Below are 16,729 nucleotides of genomic sequence, written 5' to 3'. Positions count from 1 at the left end.
AAAAAAAAAAAAAAAAAAGACCTGCTGGGGTTCTCGCAGGCCAGCAGGCATCTAGCAAGCTGCTTGGCTCAGGAAGGTGAGATGCCGGTCATTCGCGTCTGGCACCCTGGTCGCCCCATTCAATTGTTCCCGTGGCTGTTATGTTCCAATTATAAAAACCTTCACAGATAACAAAACAAGGACGCAACTTGCAATCAACACGACGGACACAGCGGCGATGTCTGTCACGCACTTCATCTCCCCACCCTGGTCATTGTGACTGACGTGTCTGAGTTTACCAAGGAGTAAAGGGGGCCCTGTCTCCACGAGTGTCCAGTGTCCTGCAATGTGGCCAAACTGCCTTGGAACTCCCAGCCCTCACGTCTGTCAGCCAAGCGACCCCTCCCTCAGGACGATTGCAACGGTTACTAAAGAAAAAGTAGGCATGGGATATTCTAAATTTTCAATTAATGGGCTCTTCATGGAAACCTGTTAAGCCTTGAATATGTAGAATTTTTTGAAGGATTAAAACATACGGTGGACTAGAATTCCTCACCCATTCATTTTGGAAAACTACTTGCTAAGAATGTTCTCCAATCTTAAATCTGGGAGCTGATCTAATTAAGTGATCCCAAAGCCAGGCTACAGCCGGAAAACAGAAAAATACATTTTAATCAGTTCTAACTTAACATTAAAATAGCAGGAGATATGGTGGTGCATATGAGATGGGGAGAGAGAGAGAGAAAAAGGTAGAGACATCAAGATATATACATATATGTCTATTATAATATATATTATATATAGTAGACTTAGATATATCTTATCTTAGTAGACTTATATATATTATATATAGTAGAGTTAGAAGTATAGAGAACTATATATATCCTAATTCAGATGCCCCTTGCTACAGGTGTATGCAAAATTAAACAAATGAAGAGGGCAGTTTCCTGTCGGGACCGTGTTTCTGTTTTAGAACAGAGGCAGACAAATTGTGACTTTAGAGCTCAGTTCTAATTAAATCACTGAGGCTTAGAGCCTTACCAACTCTGAACGCCTGCCCCTCTTCCCCGAGTCTGGGTCTGCACATCCACACAGATAACACCACAACTGGTAAGTTACTTTCTTACCTAGTTAGCATTAGCCAAGGTGTTGGGTTTTTCTTTCCTATTTATGTATTTTTACCAAAACAATGAATACACCAGGTTCCGAAATTTACAAGAACATATAAAACAGGCTTGCCCTTGTTCAAAGCTAACTGCTATTAACAAACTCATGTACATGTTTATCCTCCCAAAAATGTCTCTTTATATCAGCATGAAAGTATATCCTTATGTAACTTCTGAGGCACACGCTCTTCTATATGTATTTATATATGTGTGCATATATGTATGTGTGTGATATATATGTATATTATACACACACAATTCTGAATTCTTTTTCATTATTTTCATTAAAGATATTTTGAAAATTTTCCATATTTTCACTTAGAGATCTACATTATAGATCTACCTCGTATTTTTTCAGCTTCATTGAGATGTTACTGGCATATAATGTAAGTTTAAAGTACACAACGGGATGATTTGATACGCTTATATATTGAGACCTACCTCATTTTTAAGGCTGCATACTATTCCAGAGTATGAATGTATTAGAATTTAGGCAGATATTGGGTTCCAGACTTCTAATGTTGCAATGTTGCAATAAACATCTTGTAGATGTTTTTTGCACATTGGTGCTGATGTATTTGTGAGACTGAGAACTGGAAACAAAATTGCTGTGTCAGGTGACATTTATAATTTTACCATATAAATTACCTGCCGAGGGGTAATAGCTATTTACAGTCCTACCGAAAGTATGTGGGAATTCCTACTTGCCCTCAGCCTTGCTAGTGCATCACCCCCACCATTCTCTCCTGCAACACCATTTCCCCCCCACCCCTCTCTGCTGGGTCATTCATCAGGTTCCCCCTCTACTATTAACACTTGGCTGCTCTTTACTTCTAAAAAAAAAAAAAAAGTTGTCTATACTGGCAGTCTCCATCTCTCCCCGTTCTCGTCCATCCTTAAATTCCTGTTATGGAAATTCTTAAGCATGCATCAGAGAACAGAATAATAACCCCCGATATAAGCCCCTCTATATCTGTCACTCAGCTTCAACATAACATCCTGCTCATTTTATTTCCTGCCCTCTTTTTCCTAAGTATTTTCAGTCATAAATTCGACCACAAAGACTTCAGTGTGTGTGTCTAATAGATAAGGGCTTTAAAAAAAACAAATGTAGTCACTATATCATTTTACCCACCATAATTAATAATTATTTAATATCATCTGATATCCAAGCCATCTTAAATTTTTCTGTCTCAAAGAAAGTCTAAGATGGTTTTGTTCAAATCAGGATGCAAACAAGTTATGTTCCCTAGTCTTTAAGTCCAACCATCCATTCTTTTTTTTTTTTTTTTTTTTTTAATGTTTATTTATTTTTGATACAGAGAGAGACAGAGCATGAATGGGGGAGGGGCAGAGAGAGAGGGAGACACAGGATCAGAAGCAGGCTCCTGGCTCTGAGCCATCAGCCCAGAGCCCGACTCGGGGCTCAAACTCACGAACCGTGAGATCGTGACCTGAGCTGAAGTCGGACGCTCAACCGACTGAGCCACCCAGGCGCCCCCATCCATTCTTTATTTTACACCTGCAATTTGTTGAAGAAGCTGGGTAATCTGTCCTGTGGAATTTCCCACATTCTGGATTTCGTGTGCTGTTGACCATGTTCTTCAATATCCCACACCTTTACAAACTGATCTTCCGACGTGGAGGCTTGATTACATTCAAGTTTTGTTTTGGCCAATAATTCATTCAACACCGCTGGTGTTGGGTCCTTGCTATTGCAACACATTGGAGGCATTAACCTCTGGCTGTTCCTTTTTTAGTAACACTAAGATCGACCACTGGGTTCACATTTTTCAACCCGGGCCATTCAACAAAACGTTTCCCATCAACCTTTCACCTTTCAGCAGTCTAGGTCCATTATTTCACTAGAAGTGACAAAATGGTGCTTTGTTAATCCTATCGTTTCTCTGACATCTAGCTATGACTCTCACGTGAAGAACTTTCCCTTATCAGGTCAAGTGGATCCACAAAATGCTCAGGATAAATGCTTTGTTTTTCCAGTTAGCAATTTTCAAAATAATGGGTTGGAGCCCTGGTCATCTCCAAATAGTTTTTTTTGTTTTTTTTTAAATATTTATCTACTTTTCAAGGGAGAGTGAGTGGGGGAGGGGCAAAGAGGGGGAGAGAGAGAATATCCCAAGCAGACTCTGCACTGTCAGCACACAGCCTGACGCGGGGCTTGAACTCATGAACTGTGAGATCATGACCTGAGCTGAAACCAAGAGTTAGACTTAACTCACTAAGCGGCCCAGACGCCCCTAGTTTTGGTGTTTTAACCATCATTGTGACCTCGTGCATCTTCATGCATTTCTCATTTCAGTCCACTCTTTTTTTTTCCTAGTGTTTATTTTTGAGACAGAGAGAGACAGAGCATGAGTGGGGGAGGGGCAGAGAGAGAGGGAGACACAGAATCTGAAGCAGCTCCAGGCTCTGAGCTGTCAGCGCAGAGCCCGACGTGGGGCTCGAACTCACGACCTGCGAGATCCAAAGTCGGATGCTTAACCGACTGAGCCACCCAGGTGCCCCATATATAGAGACGTTTCAAAAGTGTTTTCTAAATACTATTCTGAAACCAACTCTAGGAAAACTTTGTTTTGAAAATTCGTTTTAGAAGGAAGTGGACATCCCACTAAGGGAGGCACTAAGCCAGGAACAGCCGTGCGTGGCCGTCGGAGTCCCGCACAGCAGCCTTCCCTCCCAACGCCCACCAGTGTTACTTCCCGCACACCCACTGGATCCATGGTCCTACAGTAACTCGTGTAAACAGACCGGGCCACACCAAAAACCCAAGAAAAATACAGCAGCTTTGTGCAACTATCACAGTAAAATTTATTCTGTAAAATCCAGTTAAAGTACACTGTGCATAATTTAGCAAAGATCAAATACCGTAATAGAATTTTTTTAGGAAAACATTTAGCACCCACTCTATTCTCAGGAATTTTGAGGACCGTGACCGTCTCTGCTAGCTCAATTTTCACAAGGTTACACGTTGTACAACCTAAGGGAAGATTCAACTTTTAAGAAGGCTGACAATATTTTTCAAATAAAGCAAAATCAGTTAGCAGGAAAATAAGTTCCACCTGACATCTGGGTACATCTTTTCCCCGAATCACCTGGCATGTCGTGGCCAGAAACTCCACTTACTAAGCGAACTAGTAGCTTCCCTCCAAGGGTTGGGACCAAGTTTCCTTCACAGAAATCCTCCTGTACCAGTGAAAACTGTCATTTGCCCAATTAAGAGAGACTGCAGAGAGTGTCAAAAATGCAAAAATAGTCCCCAAATTACTTGTACCACTTAAAGGTTTGGAGCTAGCCCTCAAAGACACTAACTGCAAAGTACAGACTACTTTTGTTCGTCAGGCAGAGAACTCGGGCAGCGTGCCTGGGCTCTCGTGTTACCTTTGGCCGTAACCTAGTTTAGGTGCCAAGTGAGACGAACTGTTCGCTGGGAACTATCTGTTGTGCTTCAGTACAATTTGCCTTTTCCTTAGTAGGGAAGGTATGGTTGAAAACAGAACATTCGGTCTTTCTGGCAGTTAATCAACACGATACAACCTTATGTTTCTTAACTGTAGATTTCCTAATCAACCATTTAAAAAAGGTAACAGTCAAAACCATTAAACCTTTCTTTGCTCTAGTTCACCGTTTTTATTTATATAACCACCTTTCTCCCAGACAAGCAATGTTACTGGAACGTAAGGCAAAGATGCCTTGTTGCTCACAATCCTGTTCAACTTCCTCTTTTGGAGCGTCTTCTCAGCAGCCAGTTACCACATGGTAATTTTCACAGTTTCAAAGTTTTCCTCGTTTTAAAACAGCAACAAAGTGTTATACTTGATGGCAGTTATGGTCAAAGAGTTCCATCAACCTTATACAGTTTTCATAATATAACTTCAAGTATGTGTATCATTTCATCAACACAAACCTCGCAAATGAAAACCAAAGAACCCCAACCACCTAGTGCCATCTCCCTTCTGGTGCCTTGAGACATAAGAGCACCACCTATTTGTCTATTTCAGTGGTTAAAACGTAATCCCGTTTCAGCACCCATCGATGAGAGTTCGAGCTTAACGACAATACATGACGGCTTACTGGAAGGTAACAGTCTTAACATCCCCTCAGAAGGAAGTCTGTTCCTTCTGCTGCAGCTGGCTCCTAGAAAAGAGTGTTGACGGGGCAAGAAAGGACAGACGTCTAGTTAGGGCTGTGCAGTCCTTAAATCGCGTAAGTATTAATGTCGTGTTTCCCTGGAAGTACACAATTATACCAGATATAAAAGATGTCAAGGAATTACGTTGTTGAGATACATCAGGATGAGCCACATTTAAAATGTTGACCATGGCTTTGCAGCCTTAAATAGAGAACAGAGGAAAAGCACAGAAATTAATGCTGGTGATCAACTCCCATCTTTTTAAACCAAAATGCCGTTTCATCAGCACTCCACTTCAAAAACAAAGAGGAGGATTCTAAACAAGTGATAAATTTTTACACAAAATCGTGATGACCTAGATCAGTCATTAGACATGGTAAATACAAGCAAAGAAAATAAAGTGCACCTTTCCAGTATATAAAGTTATAGACCCAGTAGTCACTTGTTTAATTGGCAAAATAGACTGAAATATAAAAAGTACTGGACACAACAAAGTTAGACAGAAAGTAGTACTATTTCAGTTGAAAAGTGACAATCTTTCAGTACAGCAGAGGGACAGATAACCTTTTACTAAAGCTATTAGATTTGGAGACTCTTGAATAGTTTGATCTTGTGTAGGAGAAAGGAAAGCCATTCTTCTAGAAGGCACTAACTGAGTTAAATGTGCAGGCAACTTCACAAAGAAAGTGTGTGCGAAGGACAGTCGACAAGACCGCTTGGTCTTTTGCTGCAGTCCTTACTCTGCAGGGGGGACTGTGCACTATCGCGGAGGCACCGTATCAGTCCGCAGGCTGCCCCACGTCCCCGCCAGTATGCTCAGTCGACGGTCTCACAGATCTCCTTGACCTTCTGGTTGAAGTCTTCCGGTTGATCTGCATACACATAATGCCCCGCCCCGAGAATGGCCTGGGAAAGGAAGGCGTCAGGAGGTCGGTGAGCAAAGGCATTTAAAAAAACACGAGGACATAAACAAGGCACCTAGCAATGAAAGTGACAAAGCTACACAGAAATAAAACGTAAGGGGATGAGCAACACGGATCTGCAGTACCTTTTATGTATCTCCATCAACTAAAGAATCTGAGAACCAAGGGAAAGATCTCTTGGACCTTACTACAAGTTTACATGCAGAGAGCCATTCTAAATTGACCCGCGCCAGCAGATCAAGTGAACCGAGGGAGAACATGCTGCCTTGTGAGGGGGGAGCTGCTCAGGGGCCACTGGAGTGTCCTTCTCCCGCGTGGGAGATGCCACAGCTCTAGGGACAGGCAAGGCTGGCCTGGACAGGTGTGCGAGTCAAGCCCTGTCCGTCGTCACACGTGGCATCAGGTCCTGACGGAGGCTCTGAACGCTCGGGGATGACGCGGAATCTGCCCGCAGGCCGACACGACAGAGCAGGCTGCACCTGCAACTGGAAGCCCAGACTGACCCCACACTTACTATCGTCTTCACGTACGAATGTGGTCGCAAGGACTGGATGCTGGTGCCGGAATTGCCATCTATGCAGGATCGGGCGCCATAGATCACCGAAACCGGAATGTCAGGGTGCATTTTGCCAATTCGCTGGAGCATTGGCCTTTTTGCCCATCCGTAGGGAATGGTCATATTTTTGAACGCTGTCTCACCACTTAAGGAAAAGGAAAACAACACACATGTGACTTCGGGGGAGGAGCATGCATCGCACTCCCACCGTCTCTATCAAAACGCTCATATTTAACTTCTCCCGAAGAAAAACCTCAGTTTAAACAGAAAATGGCGCACTAGAAAGTGTAAGAAACAAACCCCACAGAAGGTACACGCTTTTGTTAGGTAAACAAGATTTTCTCAACTCCAGCTGATTAAGTCACCCTCTTCTAAATCAAACATGCAACCCTAGTTCCCGATCATTAAATTATTCAATTCCCTATGGAGAGTTAACATGTTTTCTTCACTGTAACTCATTTTGAAATGTAGAACATAGCTTTCCAACACGTGCACGGCACCAACTTTTTACCTGCAATAGTAAAGATACCAAGATGAGAAGAAATGCAGATTGAGTATTCCTTGTGCGTTTACATTTTTTCTTTCCTGCATATCATGACATTTGCTGCTTAAAAAGCCCTTTCTGGCAAGGGAGAGGCCGCCTCCTGGAGCGGCCTGGAGCGGCCCATTCTCAGAGATGGCGAAGGGCTCACCCGGGACCACGCCGGTCACCTGCCAGCTAGCAGTCCAGCAGTGCCACGCCTCTTCTGTCCTGCCCACCACCCAGGAGGCAGCGTCCCTCTGCCTCAGTCGTCCAGGGCCGGGCACCAGGGAACGAGTGACCAGCCACGGATCTCAGAGCCTACCGAAGCCGGTCCACTAGCCGGTCCTAAACCGTCTGCCGCGCCCGGCCTTGCCTCTCCTGAAGGACCCAATAAAACTTCTGGCCTCACTTTCCCTTCACGCTTGTTTTCTGCCACGTGACCAAAGTCTCGTGCTTCCCTGTCCCGCCTCGTGGCACTCAGTGACCCCTTTCTAGGTCCTGTGAGTATAACAAACTTCGCTTTCTTGAGCCTGTGTCTTCTCTTGTGGCCACACCTGACCGCCCGTCACACAAAAGAACACAGCACACTCTGCAAACTCCCAGGACAGATCCGCTCAGCTGTCACTTCGGTTTCCTTGCAGTACTAGGCAGAACTCTGAACTGCCTGTTGTGAAGAAGCCAAGTTCCACCGTAAGAAAGACAGCGAACTGGCACCGTGCCGGCACACGCAGTCACGAAACGCAGGGGGACAGGAAAGCAGGGAGACCACGCGGGAAAACAGGTGAGGTACCTGGGGCTGGCCGCTAAAAACTGCTGGACGACTCCGTACAGGGTGCCGTCCTAATCTGCCAGACCCCACGGCCCAGTGAGTCACAAAGTCGTCAATCTCTTCGGGACCCCAAACCTCCCAGCCTCCCTCACTCCTGGCAGAGGAGCTCTAACCCACTTTACTAACAAGACTCAGACTTCAGCACAACAGTGGCCACGGCCTCGCCCCTTAACTAAGCAGGCGTGCGCGTTCTCAGCCAAAAGCGAGGGAGGCTGCCTCTGCACCTGGCCTCTCGGCGTGTCACCCAAGTCGGAACCTTGGAAGGCTGGGGTACCACCTGCAGGGTCCGAAGTGTGGCCCGTGACCCACCCACACTGGAGTCATCTGAAGGATTTAACATGCAGCCCCGCCCACCGAATCAGTCTTAGAAACAGAGAGTTCAGGGGTCACACTTTTGACAGTCCCCCCCTGCCCCCCCCGCCCTGCCCCCAGCAAGTCTGGTATGCCATGAGGCAGGAGAACCGGGGCTGTCCTCGGCCTGCCGTGTGCTCGACCCTCTCCCTACAACTCCGCGGCCCTGTCTTCCAGGCTCCTCCTAGCTCCCCACTATCTTCAGGCTGTTCTGTCCACTGGTGCCTTGCACCTAACATCTCTAAGTCATATTTAAAAACAAGAAAGAAACACCTTTGTTTGGCCCTCTTGCTCCCTGTGGTGTCTCCCCTCTTCTACTCACTGACAAAACGCCTGCACAACTCCCTCCCTGTCTCCCAGCCCCCAGGTATTCCTCACCCACGGGAGCAGAGCTTCTCCCCGCCGGCCCAGGGTCATTAAAAAAGTGCTCAGCAAAAGAGGAGCGCTGTCATCACGTGACCTGGAACCACGCTGCAGGGCATCTCCCGGGCGTTTGTGAAGTTTGTGAGACCGAATGCCCTTTGGCAGAGCAAAAGTCTCTAAAAAGATCCCTGGGGTCGCCAACTATTTCCTTTTGTTTAATCTGGCAGCGCTTTTCTCGCAGAACATGCAGACTCGGTTCGGAAACGCGGTTTTATCTGCATTGCTGCTTTACCTCCCACCTCCGACCCCCTCCTGCAGGTGCCCAGGACCACGGCCCCCTCGGCTTACCCAGGACACCGTGCGGGGAGACAGCACACACTGCTGCCGCATCTCCCAGCGGAACCCGGGACAGTTTTGCGTAGCAGACACCCCACGAGCAGGGGGTACGTTAACAAGCATCCGTCATTTAAGTACTGACAAAAGTCTCGACTACTCGCATGCTTTCAAAGAAGGAATGTGTCAAGCGCCGACACGGTAAACTGGAACCCTAACCCGTACCTTGGAGTCTGCACGTTGCAGTGGTAGATGTACTCTGTCACCGTGTCATCGTCAAACATTGAGGAATACTTCCGCTTGAAGTCAGGCCTTAAACGCTGCACGAGACTTAAGCCTATGTAACGGGAAGTGAACGTTTTGAGTTACAGTCAACTGGCCGACTAACAGAGAGAGGCTTTGTGTTTGCTCCCAGAACGGGCGTTACACGCAGACACAGCCACATGTGTTAAAGTGTACATTTTAGGTGGAAAAGAGCCCGGGGCCTAGTAGCTGCTCTCCTCAGGTTCCCTAAGCATTAAAATAAGGAGTAAAGAGTATTCTACATTGACTTACAGGTGTGTTTCAGGAGCTCAAAACGTACAAGTTAACTTTCTAAGACTTGTCTTCATAGGAAAATAAATTCCATTAAACATGGCTTAAGTTAATTTATTAATCTTTAGTTCTCCCGCAATTGTAACACATTAGCCTCTAAATAAACAAACTGGGATATACAAGTCTTTCTGTGGAAAAATGAGCCGAGTCTCTGCGGGATTTTGGACACTTCCAATCCTCCCGGCTAAGGCCATCCACTCCTGAGGTGAGAAGTAGGGCCAAGGCCCCCAGAGGAAAAAGGATGAAGGGCAGAAGCTTCCATCTGGTCCCTATTGCCCCTACTGGGGCCCCAGGGGCTAGCCAGGTTCCCTTTCTGCTGTCACCGCCCATCATTCTAGCAAGGTCTTCTTCACCGGCCCTCCTTCCCACCTCTGAAGGAATTCTACAGCTCGGTGGAGAATTCTGATGATGTGGTTGATATTCTACATGACCCCCCCCCCCCACCCCGACCATGTGCAGCAACAGTGGCAGACAGGGGGCATGGCGGGAGGGGCCACTCCTAAGGAGCCCCCCTCCCTCCCCAACTACTGTCTCCTAGTTTCTTTTCATACTTTACTCTTCCCACACTCGCTACATGTGGAACTGTGATCAAGCATAATCCACTTGTATTTCAGGACTGTACAGACTAAATGCAGTTTTGAATAGTCCATCAAAGGAGGACCGGACACCTAAGAGGAGTGGCTCTGTACTACTGGGGGGGGGGGGGGGGACGGTGAAAGGGTTGTGGGTGGGGCACAAAGGCTATCTGTCAGAGCGCTGAGGAAGAGTGCTGTGGTCACCAACCCAAACCCTGTGCAGTCCCGTGGTTCTCCCTATTCCAAAGGGGCATAGGGCAAAGAGGGGCCTAATACTTAGGAAGAGGGGAGCAGAATCTACAGCCACCTCTGCAGCAGTTATTTCCACACCCTCCCCCATCCCTCTCCTCTCGTCTTGCTGACAGAAGCTGACTCTTGTCTATGAGTTAGGCAGCAACATGCCCAGGTAAGTGGGCCCCTCACTCCAGCCCCTGGCAGCAAATCATGATCGATCAGCCACAGATACGTATTGTTCCTTGCCAGTGCAAGAACCAGGGGTGGGCAGAGCCGTATGGGGAGGCCTGCTGGGGCCTTCCAAGGAAACTTTCTTCCCTGACCAAGAGCATCATGGGGAGAAGGCCATTTTCCACTCTTTCCTTTCTTCTTGCTCAGAGCGCTGCTTCGTGAGATGAGGCTTCCCGCCATAGCAGCCAAACAACGTGAGGAAAAAAGGTCAGGAATCACAGCTGCAGGCCCCAAGGCCAACGTCAACGAGCCAGCTAGTACAACAAATGCGGACCACCTGCCTCCAGCCTGCTTGCTACGGGAACAACGAAAGGCCCTGTGGTTCAGACCACTTCGGTGTTCAGCTACTTGCGGCTACCAGCACTCCTCACGGATACAAGCGATGAGAGGGGAGCAGAGGTCCAGACCATCGCCATCGGGTCAAAGAGGAAAGGCAATTAATTCCCTTGGCTTTGGGGTGGAGACAGAGGAGCTGAGGGTGGAATCAGCTCTAAATCAGAGACTAACCCTTGTATTTCAAAATATGACCAGAAACACAGATCACGAGTCCCCAGAACCTCGGGTGGAAAAGGGTGATTTTATCTTCTTAACACTCTGACATTATGGGGCAATTAGGGAATCTGGCCATACCCAGTTGCCCCATGGTCAATCAAGTCAGGCTTTGTGATCTGCCAGCTGCGTATTGCCAACTAGCCAAAGCCTCTCTAATATCCCCAACAGGTCAACAAGCTTCACTTCTTCTCCTCGTGCCCTGGGCTAGCTCACCTGCAGCATTTCCTGCCTTCTCAGTTCTGCTAATTACCTGTAATGTTTACAGTATGTTTTATATATATAAATCTATCTACCTACCTATCTATCTATAAATCTCCTCTTTGAGAAGATCCAGTTTCATTATCTTTATGAAAGGACTGGTACTTTTTAGAGAAGGAGGAAAAAAAGTAATTTAGTAAATTAGTAATTCAGAGGAGGAGAAAAAGATTCAGTCTGTTTTTAAGGTTCTGACCAACAGTGGCGATCAGTAATTACTCCTCTACTACCAATGTATAAACACATAGCTTTCCTAAGATACGGATGTAAGCACTCACCAAAGGGGCCTGCAATCCTGAGGCCAGCCAAAGGGTTAAAGGGAGTCAGTGCTGCTCCCAAGGCTCTGATCCACACTGGGATTGGCCTGTCTTGATCGGCAAGGTCCGGCCGCTCAGGAAAACCCCAAGGCTCCACTAAAATGAGATGATTAACCCTGTAGGGAGGAAGAACAGAAACAATTTCATTTGGCAATCTCACCCCAGGACTCTAAAGAATTAACATGGTTTATAAAGCAAAGGTAGAATCAACCACCTCAAAAACTTTCATACTAAAGACAAGACTAATGGCTGACCAGTCACATCATGATCTTATTGCGTGTAAACTTTCAGATGTGATAGGAGCTGAGAGGTTTACGGGAGGAAGAGGGCTTCCTTTTTCCTGGAGGTAAACGTGGATAATAAAGGCTACAACAAGAGTAGCGTCACAACAGTGGCTGACACTGTAGAAATGACTGAAGATCAATATTACCCTCGTCAAATAGCTTCAGATACCAACAACAGCGATCTCCTGTGAAGCAGTCATTCTAAAAATTTAAGAGGCATTAATTAGCACTTAAGGTGGGTTCAAAAGGACTTTTAAATAAACTTTCCATAAACACAGACAATGGGCTGAAATTTCCCCTAGTCTGGTAAGCATGAGCACATATGCCCTACCCATGAGATCACAATACACTGAGAACAGATTCTGTTCCTAACCCTTTCCTAATTTTCTTCTTTAATGACCAAAGACATAGAAAATTCTCAGCCCAATCTCACATAAAATCCTTTCCTATCACTAACAGCTCTAATTGTTCCATCTTATGAAACCTCCTCCTGACGAGGGAGGACCAGAATTACCAGCAGTACTCCCACGTGCCCGCATCCGGTGTCATAGGCCATAAAGATCCTGAACAGGGCACAAAGGTCCTCATGACTCACGTGATATTCAGCGATAACCAAAACAGCCAAAAAATGCCAGCAAAAACATCCCAAGGACAAATGGACAATGATTCCTACGTCCCTTCCCTAAGTCATGACTGAAACAGAAAGGTAAAGAAGCCAGAACATGGGCACAGATGGCTACTATTCCCAATGTAAAATGTTTTATTGTTTTTGCCACCACAGAGAAAGATGAGTTGATAAGGAGTCCTTTGCTTTGACTGCATTTTCTCAAATACAAAGCTTTAGAGGACGGACCCAGAGCACAGAGCTCCAAGGGCCCTTGAGAACACGCGGCCCAATGTTTCATCTCACAGATGAGAAGGAAACTGAGGTGCACTGTGTGACCTGCGCCGGGACATACGGCTACTTAATGCGGAAGCAGGGATAAACCCCCATTTCCCGACTGCAGTAAACTAAACCGTGCCAACAGGCCATAGAGCAGAAGGTTCTCTCTCTCCCCCAAGAACAGGCCAAGCAACATAAGATGACATATAGGTAAAGGTAAAGCTTAACTTGTATCAACTCTAGGCCAGTCCTAACCCTGAAATCCCAGATTTCGAGCACTGAAAAGATTTGTAGAGTGTAGCTACCAATCTTGTGTGGAGATGTGTAATACGTGAGATTTCCATATACTTCATGAGACTATTTTCTACTGGTGTATGGGAAGGGGATGAAAAGGAGTTTGTTTGCTTTTTTTTTAACGGCAGAGGCTAACTGATAATGGACTTCCTCCTAAATTCCTTATTACAGCCCACAGTGAGACCTGAGGGGCGGGGAGAGGCAGGCATGCCAGAGGTTTCAGTGGAATTAATGACACAGTCACCCAGTCGAAAGCAGCAGAGATTCCCATTAGGAAACAGCTCGTAGTATTCACTATGACTCGGCTCCTGAAGAGAAAAATGAACTCTTTGTTAACACATATTTTACCTTAAAAACTTTAAGGTAAATTAAACTTTGTTATGAATTTCTTTGGGGGTCCTGCCCCGTCTATTCTAGGCTCGTACTGACCTGCTGAGCCAAGAAGGGGGAGGACAAAGGAAACTGTGAGGGAGGTCAGGTCCGGTCTATCTCTAGCTAAGTGACTGCCTTGTTTCTGCCTTAGTTTTGGCTTGCCTGGTTTCATACAGATCTTCAAAATAGCATCCGTAGATAAAAATGCCAGTTTAACAAATTATGCAAAGTACACACACTAGAGAAGGCTAACTTTCTTTTTTTTTTGAAGGGAGTGAATTGACCCAACAATTGTTCAGTCTTGTGTCTTCAGCCTAGCATGGTGCTTAGCACACAGCAGACGCTCAGTAAACATCTGGAATATTAGGTTGTTCCATGTTTCCACTCAGAAAGGAAAGCATGTAAGTATATAGAAATTTTACTAACTATACCCATAAAGTAAGCACAGCACTTAGTGCAAGTCTGGATTGTTTTGGTCACTATTATTTCTTATATTAGCCTTGCAGGCCACTACCCATTAGTGGGAGTCAGCCAGCTGGTCTTTTTAATTGCACGGTTTGGAACAGCAAAATATTTAACAAGTGTGAGTACCATTCCATGGAACTTTTATCTCAGACACACATACGATTCTTAGTGAGAGAGTATTGTCAAAAAAGCTTGAAAACAACTTTTTAAAAGCACTGCCAAAACGTCTAACCTGGAGTTATAGATCATCTGCCTCCACTCGATGTAAAATGCCTCAGAAAAGAACTTGCTTATTTCTGGTTAGAAGACTTCTAAATGAGACAGACCACCAGAGCACTTAGGTTGCGGCTGTTAATAAATGTCCAGGAAATGTTATCCAGTTATAGCAGCAAAACTGGGAAGGCTGGTAGAGAAGACTTTTTGTAGGGGGCGTGAGAAGACGGTGGCCAGAACCACGTGCGCAGTGAGGCACTGAACTCTGAGTCTTCAAGAAAGCCTGACCACAGGTTACTATAACCTCGCACCAGTCCGAGTTCCGAGGCTACCTTCTCACCAGCTCTGCTGGTGACAAGATTACCTCCTTGCCTGACAGAAGTTACTTGGTTTAAATGTGTATCTAAACTTACAGTAATGTCGACCCAACCCTCTGACAGTCCACAGAGGACAGCCTGACGGGATTGCTGGTTCACATCCAGGATTAAGGAATGAGTCTGGCAAGATGGCATACGTGAGTCACGCTATCAGACTCCTTCGCCAAGAAAGAGAGACTGATTCAAACGACAGGAAAAGAACTGGCAGAGCAGGAAGGAGAGAAGAGCCTATCCGTGTCGAAACGCTTGAAGAGGCATTCTTCAAATCGGCCACCGGAGTAGGTCTCGAATTTGAAGATGGTGAGCACATTACAGCCCAAGGGCAGAGCAGGGGATGACCTCTGCTCCGACAGGCGGGGAGGAGGGAGTCTGAATGCCAGCAAGGGTATTTTATATAAACCTGACTCTCATGGGCTTTAAGGTCAGCCACCAGCCAGAAATGATACAAGAAGACAATCAGGCCTAGAACCAAAGAGCACAAGGGAACCGAAGGACCTACTTACAGAAGAAGGAAAGGAGCAGGGAAAGCCAGAGGAAGAACCCTCGGCCCCAAGGCTGGCCCCAAGGCACTTCCCGCCGGCTCCCGCCTCTGAGGGACAAGGCAGCAGCTCCGAGAACAAGGCACGAAAGACCCCCGACTTCAGGCCAAGTAGAGGAGCCTCTCTTCTCAAGTGGGGCTGGCAGGAAAATGCTCAGCCCGTCTCTGTACCGTCAGGAGACAGAGCCAGGCAAGGCTGCAGGTCAGAAGACCTGAAGGTCATTCCGTGCAGAAGAAAGGACCCGTCGTAACCTATTCTACTGTATCTATTCTCTTGGCCAAACACTTCCCAAATCAGTAAGTTTCCACACGGGCCTTTTCCGTAGTTTATGACAAGGTGTTTATGGCGTAGTGCGCTTGGCTCACTCGACGCTCTCCCACGCCCACCTTACGGGGGATCACACAGCCTGAAGAGGAAGGTAGTGGGATGGCAGCCCGTGACGCCTCACACCGCGAGTGGCCCTACTGTTTGCGACACAGCACATCAACCTACAAATGGAACGACGATGGCATCTCTCATACACATCGTGGTAAGCGAACCGAGATGAACGAAGCTCATTTGGGGGATGGGACATAGTGATTGTGGCCCCATTTAAAGAAACCTACACACCGGTTTGTAACCCCGCTGCTCACCAGCCACATGGCCTTTCCAGAAGGGCCCGAGCTGTCCACCTAGCAATTTCTTTCCCCACTGCCTACAATGCTCTCCCCTTGAGACTCAACCTCAGCTTACACTGCACTTCTTCAGGTGTCATACTGGGCCAGGTTCTCCTCGAGAGCTCCCACGGACCTGCCCACCCCCTTCACACCCCTCAGCAGGTTAAGTTGTATCTCTTCTCCAGCACATCTTAAGCCTTCTAAAAACATACAGTCTCTCAACATTCGTTAGGGGCGCCTGGGTGGCTCAGTCGGCTAAGCATCCGACTTCAGCTCAGGTCGTGATCTCACGGTATTTGAGTTCAAGCCCCGCGTCGGGCTCTGTGCTGACGGCTCAGAGCCTGGAGCCTGCTTTAGTCTCCCTCTCTCTCTGCCCCTCGCCAGCTCATGCTCTGTCTCTCTCTTTCAAAAATAAACATAAAAAAACTTATATAAGAAACATTCTTTAAACACAACCAACCTGCTGGAATGTAATGTTAAAGTATTTCATTCATTACCAGTATTTCAATGGAGGAATCATCCAGGTGCTTTTCTACATAAAGCATCACAACCGCTGAACGCTCAGTTTTCAACCATTTTATTAAGAATTGGGAAAATACGTGACTGCCGCCACAAGTTAGGCCACAAAACAACTTTTATGGACAGAGACACTCTGCTGCTCATCGACATGAAGCATCTTATGTTGACTGAATGAAGCAAAAATTAGGGAAAAAAA

The 16,729-nt window shown here is 46.4% G+C and overlaps 1 protein-coding gene across 2 annotated transcripts in view; it reads right to left on the bottom strand.

Moving 5' to 3' along the window:
• Positions 1–3,950: 3,950 nt before the first annotated feature.
• Positions 3,951–16,729, bottom strand: part of ABHD5 (abhydrolase domain containing 5, lysophosphatidic acid acyltransferase) — a 31,590-nt gene continuing 18,811 nt past the window's right edge. Inside the window, exons 4-7 of one of the 2 annotated variants that reach the window (XM_060638084.3) lie at positions 11,893–12,047; positions 9,399–9,510; positions 6,733–6,919; positions 3,951–6,201 (exon numbers count right to left, since the gene is read on the bottom strand). In XM_060638084.3, the coding sequence (XP_060494067.1) occupies positions 6,112–6,201; positions 6,733–6,919; positions 9,399–9,510; positions 11,893–12,047 (544 nt within the window). In that variant the 3' untranslated portion in view covers positions 3,951–6,111. The remainder of the gene's footprint in view (positions 6,202–6,732; positions 6,920–9,398; positions 9,511–11,892; positions 12,048–16,729) is intronic. The other variant, XM_060638085.3, reaches the window with a different exon arrangement.

This window comes from Panthera onca, chromosome C2, assembly GCF_046562875.1.
Source record: "Panthera onca isolate mPanOnc1 chromosome C2, mPanOnc1 haplotype 2, whole genome shotgun sequence".
Lineage (NCBI taxonomy): Eukaryota > Metazoa > Chordata > Mammalia > Carnivora > Felidae > Panthera > Panthera onca.
The sequence above is the reverse complement of the archived record's forward strand: the minus strand, read 5'-3'. Positions and strand labels throughout refer to the sequence as shown.